The sequence below is a fragment of the Manacus candei genome, unplaced genomic scaffold, assembly GCF_025592945.1.
Source record: "Manacus candei isolate 608988 ecotype Guabito, Panama unplaced genomic scaffold, ASM2559294v1 h1tg000034l, whole genome shotgun sequence".
Taxonomy (NCBI): domain Eukaryota; kingdom Metazoa; phylum Chordata; class Aves; order Passeriformes; family Pipridae; genus Manacus; species Manacus candei.
Genome location: NW_026138082.1, coordinates 13,835,224 through 13,853,012, shown reverse-complemented (window position 1 = coordinate 13,853,012; position 17,789 = coordinate 13,835,224). Strand labels below are relative to the sequence as shown.

The window sequence follows — 17,789 nt, the reverse complement described above, 5'->3', positions numbered from 1 at the left end:
AAAAGAGAGGGACAAGAAGAGATATGGTATCTTTTACACCCTTGGGATTAGATCTTCTGTGGTTTGACCTTATCATTTGGGAGACCTTAGAAAACAGCGCAGATCCATCCTTTCGGTGGTGAACAGGCTGTTAACCCCAGGGTATACACTGTTCAGACAGTGTAACTGTGGAACAGGCTTTTTCACAGCTATTTCTAGCGCTACCCCGACACGTTTCCCTCCGGCGGTGCACAGAGCTCCCGCTGGGCTCAGAACCCTTCCAGCCAAGCGCTGCACGGACGGCATCCATCGCGGGAGAAGCGGCTGCGGAGCGGGGGGGAAAGCAGCCATGGGAGGGGCGGCTCCTCCCCCCGTGGCCCCGGGAGACCCTCCCTGCCCCGGAGCCGGGCGGGGAGAGCCGGCCAGCGATGACCCTCCAGCCTCGGCATCACGGAGCGTCCCCAGCCCACCCTACGCCTGAGAGCCCCCCCCGCTCCCCGCTCGCCTCTGACGTGTGCGCGGGGCGGGGGCTGCGCGGGGCGGGGCGCGGGGGGCGACCGGGCCGGCGGGAAACTTCTGCGGGTTCAGCACCACAGACGGGGCGGGCGCGGTGCCGCCGCCCGGCATGAGCGCCCCGCCAGCCCTGCCGCCGCCCCGCCAGCCCTGCCGCCGTCGCCCCCGCGCTCCGCCTCGGCCCCCGCACAGCCCCAGCCGCCCGGGCGCCGATGGAGGCGGCGGCAGCAGCGCTGAACGAGAGCGGAGCGGCAGCCCCCCGGCTGCCGGCCGGCGGCGGCAACGCCTCGCTGGAGCTCTCGTCGCGACCCCCCGCGCCCGCCGCCCTGAATCCCTGGGATGTGATGCTCTGCGTGTCCGGCACCGCCATCGCCTGCGAGAACGCCCTGGTGGTTGCCATCATCTGCTACTCGCCCGCCCTGCGCACCCCCATGTTCGTGCTGGTGGGCAGTCTGGCCACGGCTGACCTCCTGGCCGGTCTCGGCCTCATCCTCAACTTCGTTTTCCAGTACGTGATCCGCTCGGAGACGATCAGCCTGCTGACGGTGGGCTTCCTCGTGGCCTCCTTCGCCGCCTCCGTGAGTAGCTTGCTGGCTATCACGGTCGATCGCTACCTCTCCCTCTACAATGCCCTCACCTACTACTCGGAGAGGACGGTGCTCTGCATTCACACCATGCTGGCGGGTGCCTGGGGGGTCTCCCTCTGCCTGGGGCTGCTGCCCGTCCTGGGCTGGAACTGCCTCCACGACCGTGCCGCCTGCAGCGTCGTCAGACCCTTGACCAAGAGTAACGTGACGCTGCTGTCTGCCTCTTTCTTTCTCATTTTCCTCATCATGCTCCATCTCTACATCGAGATCTGCAAGATCGTCTGCAGGCATGCCCACCAGATAGCTCTCCAGCAGCACTTTCTGACTGCTTCCCACTATGTCGCCACCAAAAAAGGAGTCGCTACCCTGGCTATAATCCTCGGGACTTTCGGAGCCAGCTGGCTGCCTTTTGCCATCTACTGCGTGGTGGGGGATCCTGACTACCCTTCTGTGTACACGTATGCCACGCTTCTACCCGCTACCTACAATTCCATGATCAACCCCATCATTTATGCCTACAGAAACCAGGAAATCCAGAGGTCCATGTGGGTGCTCCTCTGCGGCTGCTTTCAGACTAAAGTGTCCTTTCGTTCCCGGTCCCCCAGCGATGTCTGAGTGACTTTTCTCTGCCGCACTGCACAGAGTGACAATCTCCCGAGTGGACTATTACAGTGCCTGTTCTAAACTTCAAACTACATTGTGAAATCATTGGAAACATGCTTAAGTATTAGCACTTTATACATATTTGTATCTCTGAGAGTGGTTCAGGGTGTGGAGTTTTGGGTTCCATCAAAATAATAACAATGTGGTTGTATATAAATCTGCACATCACATTTGTGAAGTGAAGACAGTCTGGTACCGCTTAATTATAGCACCTTATTTCTAGCTGCTCACCTGCCAAAACAGTGTTGCCTTTCTGAAGGGCAGATAGAAAGAAAGTTGTGTTTGTGTTGTATTTATACGTGTGTGTGTCTGGGGGGGAGACGGGGCTGGGAGTGTATGTATGTATGTGTGTGTCAATACCTTGCTGCACAATATTGATAAATTATAACATTTTGTATACAAATAAAAATATGTAAAATGTAATATAACTTTGTGTGTTTAGATGCTTTTTAGACATAGGAGAGTTGGCAAATTTGCCTGTTGAACAAAGACCCTTGAAAGCTCCCCATGTAATTCTGCCTAAAGAGATCATCATTCACTATAGAGATGAAATACTGCACCAACAAAGGCACCTTCTGCTTGCTTATTTGTTTGTTCTCTTCTTTAGTCTGGCAAAGAGTAACAAAGAGAACAAACTCCTTTTTTTTTTTTCTCTCCAGAAACCCAAGAAACAAAAAGCCTGATCAAATAAGCTGCTCATTACAGTTATTCACCAGGTTTCCAGTAGCTTTTATTTTCACATTATAAGTTAGCCCTTTACGATCCACTGATCCATTTAAAAATTATCTAATTGTGGGGAAAAATCATTCTCTAAACCGGGCTTTTTTCCCCCTGTTTTAATCTAACACTGGAAGAGAAAAAAAAAAAAGAGGAAAAAGAAAAAAAAGGCACGGTCTTCTTTCCTAAAAGCCTGTAAAATGCCACGATAAATTGACTTTCTTTATCATCTGCAGTTCTGAGGGGAATCTGAATTGTTTCTCCCTCTCCTTTTTTTTTTTGGACTGTGTGCCGTAGAAAAATCATTTAAGTGCATCTTTGCTTCCTGCCTGTCTTGGAGCAGTATACAGTTTTCTGATAATCCCATGGCTTAGTGGCTTCAAAGAGTCCATCAGAGGTCAATGTTATTCAGAGTTTGGAACACTCCTTCACTCAGCTTCAAATTCACCAGCAACTGATTTATTTAGAGCAATAACATTTGCAGCAGATTTTAGAAGCAGTGTTGCTACTTATTTATTTGTAGTTATGCTACACTTGCATCCAGGTTATGTTATGGTTTATTGCTATCATTTCAATTTTGTATTTAAGGACTAAAACAGATTATGTATATATGCATGGTACTGTATAAAAAGGACTAATGTGCTTCCCAGCTTATGACTGGCAGTGCATCCAGCATCTACCTGCTGGAGTAGCTGGGACCACAAGGATCCAACAAGCCTCAGAGAGGCTGTGAATCAGTAATGCTGTGAATGCGAGTATTATGCAAACTAGTGTCATTTCACTGATAATACAAAGAGATTTAATTTAACAGAAAAATTGGTATTCAAGACTCTGCTAGTTCCACTATTTTTGTCAATTCTGATAATCACAAATGTGACATCGTAAATGATTAATACTTTAAGGCATGCAGTTCATCAGGGAACTGTTGCAGTGATGTTACAAGTATAATTCAAAGCAGGTTTTATTATAGGTCGAAATGGTGCTCAAATTAAGAACTCTCTAACTGCTTGTAAAAAAGACTTCCCTCCCCCACCTTTTTAAGCCCCCTTCTCAATTGCTACATCTAAGGTAGTAAATAAAAGAGGGTAAGGCCTTCCCTCTAGCCCTGCAACTGGGTGGCACAGAGTATGCTTAAGTTTCCTTCCCCTTGCAAAGCCAGGGACCAAGGCCAGGCTGGGGCATCCTGGCCCTGCTCTGATCACCTGTGTAGACTCAGGCAAAGATGCTGCATCACCCACAATAGTAACTGCTGAGAGAAAAGACCATTGAGTGCCCCAGACAGGTGAAACCTTGCAAAACTTTCTGATAAAACTGAAAAACTTGCCATCTGCTAGGCCTTAGGATCATAAATCTTTGTAAATCCACAGGGGAGGGTTGCCAGATGCAGGTCGTCGCTGACCCTGCACCCAGCTATGAGATGCTGAGTGGGACCTGAACAGGCTTCTGGGAGCCCTGTGCAGGCTCTGAAGACCAACATTGGCTCTAAAATCCCCTAAGAGAAACTTCTTACCCTTACTTTTAGTCCTTGAAGTTAGGCAGAATCTGCTACAGACCACCCCTAATGCAACCTCCATCTTTTAACTCTTTCAGGCACTGAGCATTGGGGATTTTCACCATGGATTCGTTATGCAGTGACAACCTGTATAAAAATTAGATAAGGAAAACTTAGTTGAATAGAATCCTACTTCAGTAATAAAACACTTATTCGATGAATGGAAAGGACTTGAGTGAGTTCCTCTTCCAATTTTCTGTTACATGATCACATATTCAGTTAACCACTTTCCCCAATGATTTACTGTCTCTACAAAATAAAGCTGGATCCCTCCTTTTAAACATGTGACACTTTTAAAGTATTTCCCCAAGCGTTCCTCTCTTCTAAGAAACAAACTTGTATTACAGTGATCTTGGCCATTCATTTTCCTAGGACAATACAAATGAGAGAGCTTTTTCTATATACCACCTTCAGAAAGATTTGCTGACTCATAATTTCTCAGAAAAACTAAGGCAAAAGAGGAGAGAGTATTTTGATGGGTTTTGTTTAGCCCTGACAATGGAATTGACATCAACCAACTTGAAGTAAAATATAGCTTTTAATTTTTAAAGTGAGTCTGGATCTCCAGGAATATCTGAGCAGAATAACAAAGAGCAGACTACATAATCTCTTCTCTCCCCAAACAACATTTCACTTTAGAAAAAGAAAAGCTGCACTTCCTGATGGAGGAAATGCAGGAACTGTGTATAGCACGATGCCTGTATTTTCCTTGCTGAGTTTTTTGTTGCAACAGCAGAGATGTATTTGAGAAAATGGTGTTACATTTGCAGTATCTGGACCCACAAACTCCTCCGGTTGTCAGATGATGGCACTTTTACCTTGGTCATGAAATGATGTGGGGTGACAAAAATTCCCAGAGTCCCCATTTCCAGTCCCTGAACAGGGCATGGCTGTGACCCTCACACAGCCACGACAGGAAGCCATCTCAGGGGACAACCATGTGTCTGATTAAGAGGGACTGTGTCTGATCTTCTAGTTCCAAGAGTCAAGGGGCAACTCTGTCTGCATAGAGACCAGAACTGCAATGGCAATTACCATTACTGTTGGTGAGCACAGATCTTTCCTTGTCCCTGCAGGTTTGTTTTTATGTTCTCACATCAATGCTATGAGGGGAGAAAACACACACTGAGTTAGGTGCAAGTATCAGGTCTAATATTTGGTAATGGTATATTCTGTGTAGCTTTTACTGGAACTGGAAATGAGATTTCCTGCTTTACCACTCTTAAAAATTCTTTGCCTTATTCTGGGGTAAAATAGTATCAGAGCTGGTCTAAATAGCTCCCAATTTGTTCCCACTGAAACCAGTGATGCTCTATTCCACATCAGTCACAATAACAGCAGTATCTCATTACAGAAAACTACTTTTTTAAGGCAGGTAGTCCTTGGCCTCAGCTCCAATTTTCATTGGAAACTAATGTTTCCATTAGTTATTACCAGCTTTGAAAGTCTTCGCCTTGAAAGTTACAGGACTTGCAGTGCCTTGCAAGACCAAATCCCAGCAATTTGGCTTGCATGAAGTACCTGTCGCTGGGATTAGCTCCCTTGTTTCAGAAGGAGCAATTACAGAAAAAAGGGCATAGCTCTGATAAGGAAGGCCTGATTGGGAGCTGGGCCGAAAGCACCCCACACTGCTGGATTTTCTGTGGAGCTTCTACCTAAATCAGTGGTAGAACAGTGGAAATGAGACTGACTCTGCAGGCTGCTTTGTATGAGTCACTGTATATTAAAAAGCCAGCTGGATTCAAAATCACAGGTCAACCAAAACCTCTTTATTTAGCTAAGCAAACAAAAGGACAGAACACTTTTAAACCTGAAAAGTGAGTCTGTACATATTTTTATCGGTGTGATAATCCCCAGGTACCAAGTAATACTCAGCAAAGCACTAGTGTCTCTAATTTCCATTCTGCCTCTCTCATTTCAAAAAGGATCAATTTTTATAATGAGGTAAAAATAATTTCTAATAGTGCAACTGCTCCTCAGCATTTCAACTAGCTTTTGTGGCAGTCATTTAAAAAGAAAAAAAAGACAAGGGGGAAAACAAACAAGGTGGTTTTCTCCTTCTTGCTGCTTCATGATGGAGATGTGTGATTGGATGGCAAGGAGTGATGAGTGGATGTGATTGAGCTCTGCAAGGAGGATGAGCACATCTGAATCTCACCTTAACCCTTGCTGAGTTTGCTTGTTGGAGGGACACTGTTGTGAGGTGTCTCCTCATCACCAGGTCCTCATCAAGTGAGCTCCTCCCTGGGACCTGCTGCAGCTGAAAGTCCACAGAGGAGCTCCTGGCCTCAGGAGCTCCTGGCCTCAGGAGCCCCTCACAAAACTCCCCCAGCTAGAAAACCACTATGCCTTACCCTGCTCTCTCGATGTTTCTTTCTGCTTTCCCTTTCTCCCAGGAAAAACATTCCCCCAGGGGCAATTTCGTTTATTGAGGGCAGGAACTCAGTGCCCTGGAAATAACCCAGCTGCTGCTGGGACAGCTGGAGAAATGTAAGCGCTGACTCAGTGCTGACAGTAGAGGTGGCAGCCGGTTCAGCAGAGGCAGGTCTGCTCGTGTCAGCTCTGTCGGCTGCAAAGAAGTGACAGAAGGCAGAAGGAGGTGAAGCAACGGTGAGGTCCCTGTGCAGGCTCCACATGTTGCAGCAAAGTCCAATAGTGATGGGTATTTTTCAGCAGATTTCCACCCTTTTTTTATGATTCTACTTTTTTGGCATCATAACAGAAGTGGTGGGAGAGAAAGGGCAAGAGAAAAGATAAATGTGCTAGTATTTGCATAAGGGAAAGAGCACCGTGGTTCACACTATGACTCACGTTGTGGGAACAGCTCCTCTGGCAGGTACCTTGGATGCATCAGCTGGCTGCAGTGTACCCTTCCAGCAATGGGTTGGTGCTGCACACAAGACAAAAGATCAAAAATATTTCTTCACTGTGGCATTGTCTGAGTTATCATCGATCCTAGACACCTCAAGCAGACAACTGCAAGTGCAGGCAGAGCTGCCTAACCGATCGTTCAGCCAGTAAAGGGATAAAACATAGTCCAGATTCACCTTTTGCCCTGTTTTTGAACACAATTAAACCTCTAGCTGCAAGGCCAGACTTGATGGTTACCTACAAGACAATTTATCTTTTCCATTTGCTGCTGTCTCTGTGCCCCTGACACAAGGTGTTGGGGAAGAGCATCCTTGCACTGTCCCTCACATCTTCCTCTGTGGCACAGGCTTTTTCTACCCAGGCAAGACTGGAGTAAAAGCTATACCATGGCATATTTTATTAAGATTGTCAGCACTTAAAAGTGCGAATTAGATGTTTAGGATCAAAATTACCAGAAGGATTTAATCACCAGTATTCCTAAAGGTGGATGTCTCGGCTATCTTGCTTGCTGATTGGACCTACAAGTACCAAATCACTCAGCTGCTTTACAATTTTATCCTTTGTGCCCTTATAACCAGGCAGGAGCACACACACAGGCTGCTTTGCCCAAGCAGCCCAGAAACTGCTTTGTCCCCCTACACTTGGTGGGGATTGAGGGAGTTTGTGTCCTTACACCTGTGTTTTCCACATGGCTTCGCTTGCTAGGAAAGCACAGGGATACCACATTGAATAAAAATGATCCAGACCTTTTGTCTCTGCACTGGCCTATGTTCCACAGGCTTAAATTTGCTCCAGCAGAGAAAGGGGCCGAGTCCAGGATACTGGCAGGGAGGGGGGTTTTATGCAGTGGATGTTTATCAGCACTGTTGGAAACACTTATTTCTCTAGCAGGGATGAACTGGCTGCAATGATTCAGGTACAGGGGATGGATGGGGTCAGGAGGAGGTGAATTGTCTCTTGGGAAAGGAAAGAAATTCTGAGCTAGGGGAATATTTTAGTGCAGGAGTGGGGTTTTTTTGTTTGTTTTTGTTTGGGTTTGGTGGGGTTTTTGTTATTGTTGTTTGGGTTTTGTTGTTTTGTTTTGTTTTGTTTTGTTTTGTTTTGTTTTCCATGCTGCTCACTGTCTAGCTCCGGGCTAATTTAAAAAAAGTTGTTTTTCCAGGGAAGGTTTTCTCCAAGTGGCCTGCTTGTTGTGTAGTTGCTTTATTTTGTAGCTTAATTGAAAGACTGAGATTTTTCAGGAATGGATTGGAAAAAAGGATTTAAAAATTAGCTTGAACCTTCTGTCTTTTTTGAGATAAGGCATGTTTTGTGTGGATCAGTGCTCATTTTATCACCACCAAGATGGTGGTGTTATGCATATTTCCATATGCATATTAATAATTACATCTAAAACCAAGGCCGAAAGAGAGTTTCTGGAAACATTCTCCTACATGTAGATTGTTTAAACAAATATTTAGTCTCCAATAAAAAGTAATTAGATCTACGACACTCTTTGAATGACTTAATTATTTATTTTAACCAGCACCTTCTGTGACATGTTATCCTTTGCATAGCAGTGAGATAAGGTAACTGTATACCTGCAGATAGATACAATTTGTCACTTTTTATAAAAGAAGTACACCTAGGTAGTATTAAGATGTTGTCAAAAGAAATCTTTTCTGTGGGAAAATCAATGTGTCAGTAAATACGGGGACCATGATGTATTCCAGTATCAGTCTCTGACTTCTGATTCTGTGGCTAATTTTTGTTAGTCAGTAGGAAGTTAGGTTTTCCTAAAGAGTTTATCATTTTTCCAAGCAGGGGTGTATTTTGTTTTAAATGTCATTATTCAGTGGCAAATAAAGAAAATGGGAGACAAATAAGTTAAGGGCTCCCCCTTTCTGTATGCTTGCGGTTCTGTAAAAGGCCCAAAGAAAATAATAATAAATTGTATTGAATTATGCTGTCAGAATAAATGCATCAGAAAACCTTTCGCAGGGAGAGTTTGGGCATGAAGTGTGATCTGTGCACCAAGCATAAACCCAAGACTTTGAGTGGATCCCCTACTTGATGCAGCTGAAGATGGACTCCTTTCTCCCAGGGGTCTGAGCTGCTCCGTGACAGACAAAGGCCGTCACGTGGGAGACAGGCATTTGCAGAGAAGTCCATTGTATGAGGCCTTACTTGTAACACTAATAATGAGCTCTAAGAGTAATCAGATACTGCCTATTCATGAATGAGAACAGCTAATTGCATTATTTTTATTTTGAATGAAATTGAAAAGATTAGAATACTCTGCTGCAGTTGCTGTCACAGCGTTAGTTCCACACCAGACGTGTTTGCAGGAAATAAAGACTCTGTAAATCCCAACAACACTCCCAGCTATGTTAAGGTAAATGCCCTGCTGCCAGCTGGCCTCCTGAAACCCACCGCTACGTTAGCAGCACACAGCTCTAATTGTGTCAACCAGAACATTTTCTTCTTTCACTGGACATTTTTAGGAGTTAGAAAAGGCTCTGTCTCTGCCTTTGCTGTCATTAAAACTGGGACCTTGTATCTAATCACAGTGTCCATAGTATTGGTCAGATCCATAACAGCTTCCTAATAATATTCTCCCATCCTGCCACGCTTGGTCTGAAATGAGCACTTGTCACTTTATCTGAGAAGACAGAAACATGCTGAATGTCTCTGATACTTGAGCTGGTGATGTCAGTCCAGCTTTTCTATAATGCAGAACTTATTTTCTGCCCAGCTGGTTGCTTATCCCCTTTGAATGGCAAGCTATGTGACTGCTTCCACCTCTCTGGTGATTCCTGGTGCCTTAATCAGTACTAAGCAGGGCATGAGTTCCCTGACACCCCTCCCCACTTTATCCCTGCTACAAACTGAGGCGTGTGTTGGTGGCACTCAGTGCTGGGGGTGCTTCCCAATTCTCATGAGTACAACACAACCCTGGACAGTGCAAGGCATGGAAGGTGTCTCATGTTGCTATGCAAAGCATACCTATGTAGTAGCAGGTGAGAGCTGAATACCTGCATGAAAATCTGTGCTTTGTGATCCTCCTCTTCTGCAGCGCAGAAAATGAGGACATGAGAAAATGAGGTAGCATTTGGTTGGGAGCTACCAAAGAACATCAGAAAAGTAATTTTTGTCCTGGAACAAGGTATTTGCATATAAAACATAGATAGGATGCAAGTCTCCAGTTCCCATTTTGACAACATCCATATGCATCTGTTATTCCCATTCCTCTGTATTCTTACCCTGACACCCTTTTCACCTTCCTTTCTGTCCCAGAGGTGGCTTTTCCTTCTCTCTTCCTTGAAGACCCTGTGGCAGTGGTATGTTTCCTGCTCTTGGTATGAGCTGCCTTTCCTCAAACACATCTCCATTTTCCTTTCTTTTCACATGGTGCTGCTGTGGCTTCCCTCGTAGGGGTTTCACATGTGAGGAGTTGGATGGATGTCGCCTTGGAGGGGATTGCTCCAAGGGGGACAGTGTTATGTCTGTGCCAGTTCTGCTCTTGCTGCACCCAGAAATACTACAGATAATAGAGGTCTATGGGCCAGTCTGGCAGTGATGCAAACAAAAATCATAGAATCACAAAACCATAGAATGGTTTGGGCTGGAAGGGACTTTAAAGATCATCTAGTTCCAATTCCCCTGCCATGGGCAGGGGCACCTTTCACTAGATCAGGTTGCTCCAAGCCCTACCCAACCTGGCCTTGAACACTTCCAGCCTCTCTATCATGCAGGCAGCAGAACTGATTTTCTGCCCAACCAGTTGCCTATCCCATGTGCCTGCCAAGATATGTGGCTCTTTCTATTTCTCCAGTTATTCTCCAGGGAAAAATGACTGGATCCATCAGACCTGCAGCTTGCTTGTCTCACAGCGCTCCAGAGAAGCATCTGTGACTGGTGGAGTTTATTCTCTGCTTTTTGAAAGTCACCTACAACTTCATGAGAAGTGAAAAGACACAACAAGAGTGGCATTTTTCAACTTACCCAGTATATTACACTACTAAGGGCTTCAGAGTGAGCACTGAAGGCTTAGCCCACCTCTCTAATATGTGCTGTTTTATGGTCAGGATAGTCCTAAATGGCATGTCATGCCATTGGACTACCTGAAGGACATCTTCAAGACTTGCCTTTGGAGTGCAATAGGCAGAGCAATGACCTGTGGATCATTTTTTCCAGGCACCAAGGGAGGAGCAGAACAGTGGGTGCAGTGGTGTAGTCCCACTGACAGAGCACAGCCAATATGCAGGTGCATTCAGGTTGTTCTAAAAATACAAACCAAGCTGCTTTTACACACATCAGAGAGGTCAATCAGACCCTTTGATGGAAGTAAACATTCTTACCCTGCGGCAGCTCTTCTGGTAATGGCTCCCTTTTAATATGGACAGGCAAGCCTGGCTGAAGCAGAGGGGAGGGGGCAAACTGGGTAAGATGGGGAGGGCAACCAAGCTCAGGGAGCTGCAGCTTCCAGCTCCGCTGCAAGCCTGACTGAGGCTCCCCCGGGGAAGTGTGCATCTTTTCTCTCCCACTTGGATTACACAAACTCCAAGTCTGGGGCAGGTGGTAATGCTGTGCCACTTGGAGACCTTCCTCCCAACTCTATCTTGCTGCCTCTCAGAGAGGTTCCAGTCACTGTCTGGAGTTTACTGGCTTTCCTAATCAGAAACTGAGACTGAGAAATACACATTTATGTCCTTACACATTTCATCTACAAGTAATAAAAATGTCTTTTAAACAACCTAAGGCAGCTTTTACATCTTCTTGTGTTTACCCTGTTCCCAAAAGCCTTAATATGATGTTTATAACTTTGCCTGTCCTGGTATCACCTCTCTTTGTTTCCGTACAGAAGCTGTTCCTGCTTCTCAAGATTACTCTCAGATGGCCTCCCTTAAAAATGTATAACCCTATATAAATCCATAGCAACAATTTCTCGGCTGTTCCAGCACTTCGGGCTATCGATTGGCTATGATGTGCTTGCTGTGCTGTGGTTAACCAGGTTCATACCCCTGGTTCACCCCAAGTAAAGGCGAAAGAAGAACTATTGCTCGGTGCGGTTTCTCGTCGAGCTGCATTTCCCATGAGCTGTTTGCACACTCCATCCATCAGAGAGGTGTTGTCTTTCTGCAAGCTTCTTTATGCCATGGCCCAACAGTGGAGGTTTCTAACTTTTGAAGATGTTCCTTTGTAGACAGATACAGCAAAAACCTCTATGGTTTATATTACTCCTTCCCTGGATTTAATTGTCGAGGTCTTACCTGGAGCTGATGTAGGCAGCGTGACTAGGGAATCTACAGTGCCTGAGAGCCTTATTATTGCTTGTTTCTGCCTTATTTGTATTTATTTTTCTTTCCACAAATATGACAGTTGCTTTATGAAAATGTCCTTCATAGCTACAGTGAAGAAGAAAGCCTAACTCAATCCCCACTACTTCTGTGTAACCTCTCAAAAGCAAGGGAGGAGAGCTTCATTTGGGTGAAATTTCTTTGTAAAGCCCCCTATGAGAGCACTCACTGGAGTGTGCTGCCAGAGTGGAGGATGTACTGAGTCACAGGTGCCTGTCTCAGACAAACTGTGATTCAATTTTTTCATAAATTATTTGGGTGACGGAGCAGGGACAGTACTTACTCAGTGGGCGGCTGTCAGACATCTGGGAGGGGCTGCAGTTACCTTGGAGGACTGGCTTGGTGTTCAACACAGTCTTATCAAGTGTGAAGGAGAGTCTGAAAAAAACCCAATAGGTAGTCTATTAGAGGTAAGCACAGCAACTCAGCAGGAAAATCAGCAGTGCAAATCCAGGATAGGGAGCGAACAGTCATGTAGCAAACTCATGGAGGAGTATCTTGAGCTGAGCTTGATCAACAGCTTTTCACCATTTGTGAAGGCTCAGGGGAGATCCTTCAGTATGTGAAAGCTGCTGTAAAAATAAAAGAAAATCTGGTGCATCTAGCATCCATGTTTTGTAGAACGATGAATGATGAGATTAAATGACAGCAAGAAAGAGTCAGGCTTGACACCAGAAAATTGCCAGAAACAAAGTACACTGGAACAATCTTTGCAGGGGGGTTGTGGGAACTTCATAACTGGACACCTCTCACAGCAAGTTGCAAACATCCATCTGCAACAGCACAGGAATAATGACCCCGTCTTCAGACAGAGTGACCAGATGAATAAACTTATGTGGTCTCTACCACTGCTGTTTTAGTATGTCGCTGTTACAGTTACATGTACTTCTTTAATTTGGTGTTTGCAAATACGTGAGTAACAGGTAGTCAGGTGCTGCAGATGCTACAGTGCTCTGCCTTCTGTTTAGTCCAGACTTTGTGAATACCTTGTTATGTATTGCTGGCTTTCAAGGGCCAGCAATTCTTCTCCCAGTTCATACAATATTTATGAATACATATGGAAGGCCTTTCCCCCTGAATATTTCCTGCACAGTGTCAGCATCTCCTTAAACAAACATTAAACTCTGAGTTTGTCTGTATGTACGTATATACACATCTTTTTAAATCAAGGGGGTTTTTGTTGCACTCCTTCTGTGCAAGCCCATTTCCAGGAGGGAGTGCTACAAATCATTCCTCACCATAGGAGGTGCTTTGGTACACTTCCTATAATTATTGCACCCAGCTGACCTCCATGATGTTATAGAGAAATGACTGGAGTCTTCTGAGGATAGCTGTACCTGCAGGTACCAGCCAAAGTGCTCTATTTCATTGAGATGCCATGCAAAAATATTATGGAGTAAATCATTTTAGCTAAAGATGGGTTTGGAAACTAGTGACAAACAAATAGCAGTCTGGGAAAAGTGTCCCAGGTAAAGTGTTTTCTATAAAATGTTCTTTATTCCAGGTTATCTACAAATTATGGGAGGGAAGGTTTACTGAATCACTGCAAGCTCCTAACACCAGATTGCCGGCCCCTGACCTGAACCCTTCCCACTGATGTGGTATGAGTGATTGCTTGCCAGGCAAAGTGAGTGGGGGCTGGTGCTACCCAAAATAGCAGGGGGTGGAAGGAAACCTCCTTGAGATGCTCATGTCTGCTGTATGCTCTGCAGCAACTGAGATAGCACTATAGAGCCTGCAAATTAAATCATAACAATGTGGATAAACAAAAGGGGTCAAATTCTAGTCCATGTCACTAGGACAGAGACATCAATTTTAGTTAATGGTAATTGTAACACAATGATGTTTGACAGCAGAACTAAGGTAGGTGTGTATGTGCATATGTGCACAAGTCAGTGTCTGCAGCCTCAGAAGACAGGCCTTATGACTTTGGCAGAAAGGCCAGGGTAAGAGGGATCTTGAGGAATCACCCAGTTTCCTTTTTGCTCAGGCCATTCAGACAACCTGTGGAAAGTAGCAGAAAACAATGCCATCCCTGCGACAAACTTTGGCCAAGTTTTGTTGAGAAAACTGGAGTAAAGCAAAGCGTCTTCTTGAAGCAACTTCTACATCTGGTAAATAAAAGCAAATAGGGGAATCGATAAGTAATAATGTAGCAGATAAGCTGATGAGCGAGAAGCTGTGTGTGTTCTTATGGGATAGATCACATCAGACAAAATCAATAGCTGCCTTTGTCAAAGCTATAGGCTTGGTGACTGCAGCAGACATTTATCTAAATTACAGTAACTTTCTACAAAGAACCTTGTAAAAAACCTGGAGAGAGAAAACTTGTTCAGGTAATCATGCTGCTGAGTTTGAATTAGTCAAACTTTATTAGCTACAAAAAAAGACAAGAGTTCAGTTTTCTAGACCCTTCCAGGGATGCTGAGAGGACACATTTTGAATAAGGATCAGGGACTAGATGTTGTCCAACGCCCATAGAGCTGCATGGTGCACTGATCATGGCATACAGAAACTCTAGTCATTCACTATCCTAAGTAATTGTTGGTTGAAAACCTTTCTATGGCTTTGAAGATCTGTGTTACAGAGCAAGTTCGCTATAACCAGTGTCACTTGGATGCATCTTTCCAAGGATATGTGAGCCCAAAGACTGTGCCATGGACACAGTGTGCAAAGACATGCAAGAACTGAAGGAATGAATGAAGAAAAAGAAAGCTCCTTGGGCAGTGGGAATGGTGTGAAGGGGCATGGAGATGTTTGTTTCTGGGGCTGGCAAGGCAGCATGCAGCAGCAAGTGCCTGCACAGACATGGTTGTTACCTGAAAAGGATATTTCTGCTGTGAGTGCACCTGGATACAAGATTCACAGCAGGGTTTGCCACAGGACTACAGATGTTACTTCCTCAATGATGAGTAGGTTGTCGATGTCCCTCGTACATGGTCCTGCTCCATGGCCTGGGTTTGGGTTAGGGTTATGGACTTGACTCATCGGTCTTTCATTTTTGGCAGCGCACACCTGTAACACTCTCTTTGTACTGTCTCCACTGTGCACACCCAGGGGTTCTGGGAACCAGCTTTAAAATGGTCGTAGCAAAGCACATAGCAGACACGTGGGATTGACTGCCAAATAAAATGTGTTACCCTTGTTGATATTCTCCCAGAGTATTTGCTTTTCTGTGAACATCAGGTTAGTACAGATATTTAGTACAGCCATGTGCTTGCAAGAAGAGTTAATGTTGTTTTATAGCTGGCTCTTCACATTAGTTTTGCCTAGAGGAGAAGGAGAGGGAAGACTCTTAGAGCATTTTCATTCCATAGTATTAAAAATATTCCCATTAGGAAGGTATATGATGCAGGAATATGTGCAGTTAACAGCGATAGCTGATCCACAGACAACAAGCCAAAAGAAAACTAGTAATTTAACAAACATCACCAGCCTGATTTATTGCAGCCTGTAAAAGGAAATTCTACACTTAAGCTGCCAAAATCATGGGCACTGATACCTCAATATCCGGTCACTAATAAAGGTACAGCCCTGCTGTTTGAATGAAAACATTTATGAGAGAGGGATCAGTTGCTTAATTTAAAGAGACTCATATTTGCCTTGCCAGCCACATTTATTCCTGAGCAGTCTAGCTTCTTGGCTGAAGCCATGCTGCCTCGTGCAGCAGCTCAGCCTTGTTCCACTTGCCCAGGGTCACTGAAAGGGGCAGGAGAGGCGCAAACCAGGGAGCAACACCACCCCACATGCACATGCATGCTCTTGTGAGACAGCAGGCTCTGGATTTATACACATTCAGTGTTTTCCTTTTGTGAAATAGTTTATTCTGCTGGTTCCCCACAGAGAAGCACCTCTGTGAGCTGGACACCATGGACAAGCAGCTTTGCTCAGATGGAGGTCGGGGCTTGTCCTGCAAATCTGAGACACAAAGAGGTCTTGATGTCATCCCTGCCATTCCTCCTCTCCTTCCCAGTAGTGGAAAGAGCCACTCTGTGCAGGCTGCTCCTCCCCAGCCCTGGGCGTGCATTAGGAGGTGAATGCAGCAGCAATGGGTGAAAGCCTGGGGGTTTCATGGTATGCTTGCCTGTAGGATGCTCATTTTAACCTGAGTGATGCTCTTGGGAAATGACCCTGTGGCAGCCCATCTGTCCTCCAACACGTGATAAAATATATGCATTTTCTTGCAGTGCTCATGGCTACAGACAAAATGGATTTTCAAAAATTTTCATTTGTAGCCTTTAGTTTTCTTGACTACTCAATTTTTTTAAGTCAAACTATGCTTTCCTGCTTTTCAGCATTTCCATAGAAGAATCAAAGCCACTTCTCAAGCTGCTCCTTATATATGCTTAAAACAGGAACTGTGAGCTCAGCTTTGGACATCTTCAAGTAGGTTGTGTGGTGTTTAATGCAGCAGGGGCCAGGACCTAATTCTCTGCTGCCCTGATACAAACATGTATGTGATGGTAATGATCCAGTACACCATAAAACAACTTGAGGGTTGGCAGGAGCGTGTAATTGTTCACAGCCCTGGTACAGAGGGGATGCCCCCAAAAGGGAGCCCTGGGGGGCTGGGTGAGGAATGTCTCCTGCTGCCTGACCTGACAAATCACCAGGACTAGACAAACTGCCACAGTGGGTGAGACAGCCAGACTCAGTGCCAGCTCTCGGCACAACCTGGATGGGGTGTCCCAAAGTGCTAGCTGTGGTGGGGAAGAACTCCTCAGAGTCCCCAGCACAGTGACTTACTTTCTCTGGGCTGCCCCACTGAATCCTGTTCCTCGAGGAAATGCCAGATTGCAGAGGCAACACACCAAGCTCCTACTTTGGTTTCTAGGTCTGTATGGAGACCAAAATCCCTGAGCAGCCTCAACTAGCTCCAATCTCCACTAGTCGTATGAACCACACCACCATCTTCATGCAAACAAAGAAGGGTTTGTCACTGGGACCACAGTGCTCCAGCACAGCAGCTGTGGCCTGTGGTGACAGCTCTGGTAGTTGACCCCAGACAGCGCTCAGGGGTCATACAGGGTGCGGAAAGCCCAGGGAAACTCATTGGGAAAAAAGTGACTTTCTAAGCCTTGGGGACTTGTACTGCTGTGTAGTACCTGAGAGCTGGAAGGGTTCACCTTGCCTTGGCATTGCCTAATAATTGGTGTCATTGCAGCCAACACAGACAGTATTTGGATACGGGACACCACCAAGCCTATGCAGATGCTGGTGTTAGAGCATTTGGTCCATTGGGGTGTTTGGTTCCACATCAAGGAGGAAATGTTTACGCAGCATGAAGTCACCAGGGGACTACAACCAAGGTCCTGGGCCTGGGCCTTCAAGTGAGAGAAGCATCCTGCATGCTTTTGCTCAAGACTGAAGCCATCTAGAGACACAGAGTGCCAATGCTGTCAGAGCTGTGCCAGCGAGATTGCTGGGGCCAGGCTGTACCACCAGCTCCCTGCCAAAAATAATGCTGGAAAAGAAAACAGAAAAGGGGGAGAGTCAATGGACATTTCCCTTCAGTTCCTTCTCCCAAGTCGGCCCTGGAGGAAGGGTTCAGTTTGGAAAGGTGTTGGT

General features: G+C 45.6%; 1 protein-coding gene across 1 annotated transcript; it reads left to right on the top strand.

The window, feature by feature from the left end:
- Positions 1-704: 704 nt before the first annotated feature.
- On the top strand, positions 705-2,056 carry GPR6 (G protein-coupled receptor 6). Its single transcript, XM_051792427.1, has one exon. It carries the CDS (start codon positions 705-707, stop codon positions 1,692-1,694), a length of 990 nt encoding a protein of 329 aa, XP_051648387.1. The 3' UTR covers positions 1,695-2,056.
- The last annotated feature ends 15,733 nt before the right edge of the window (positions 2,057-17,789 follow it).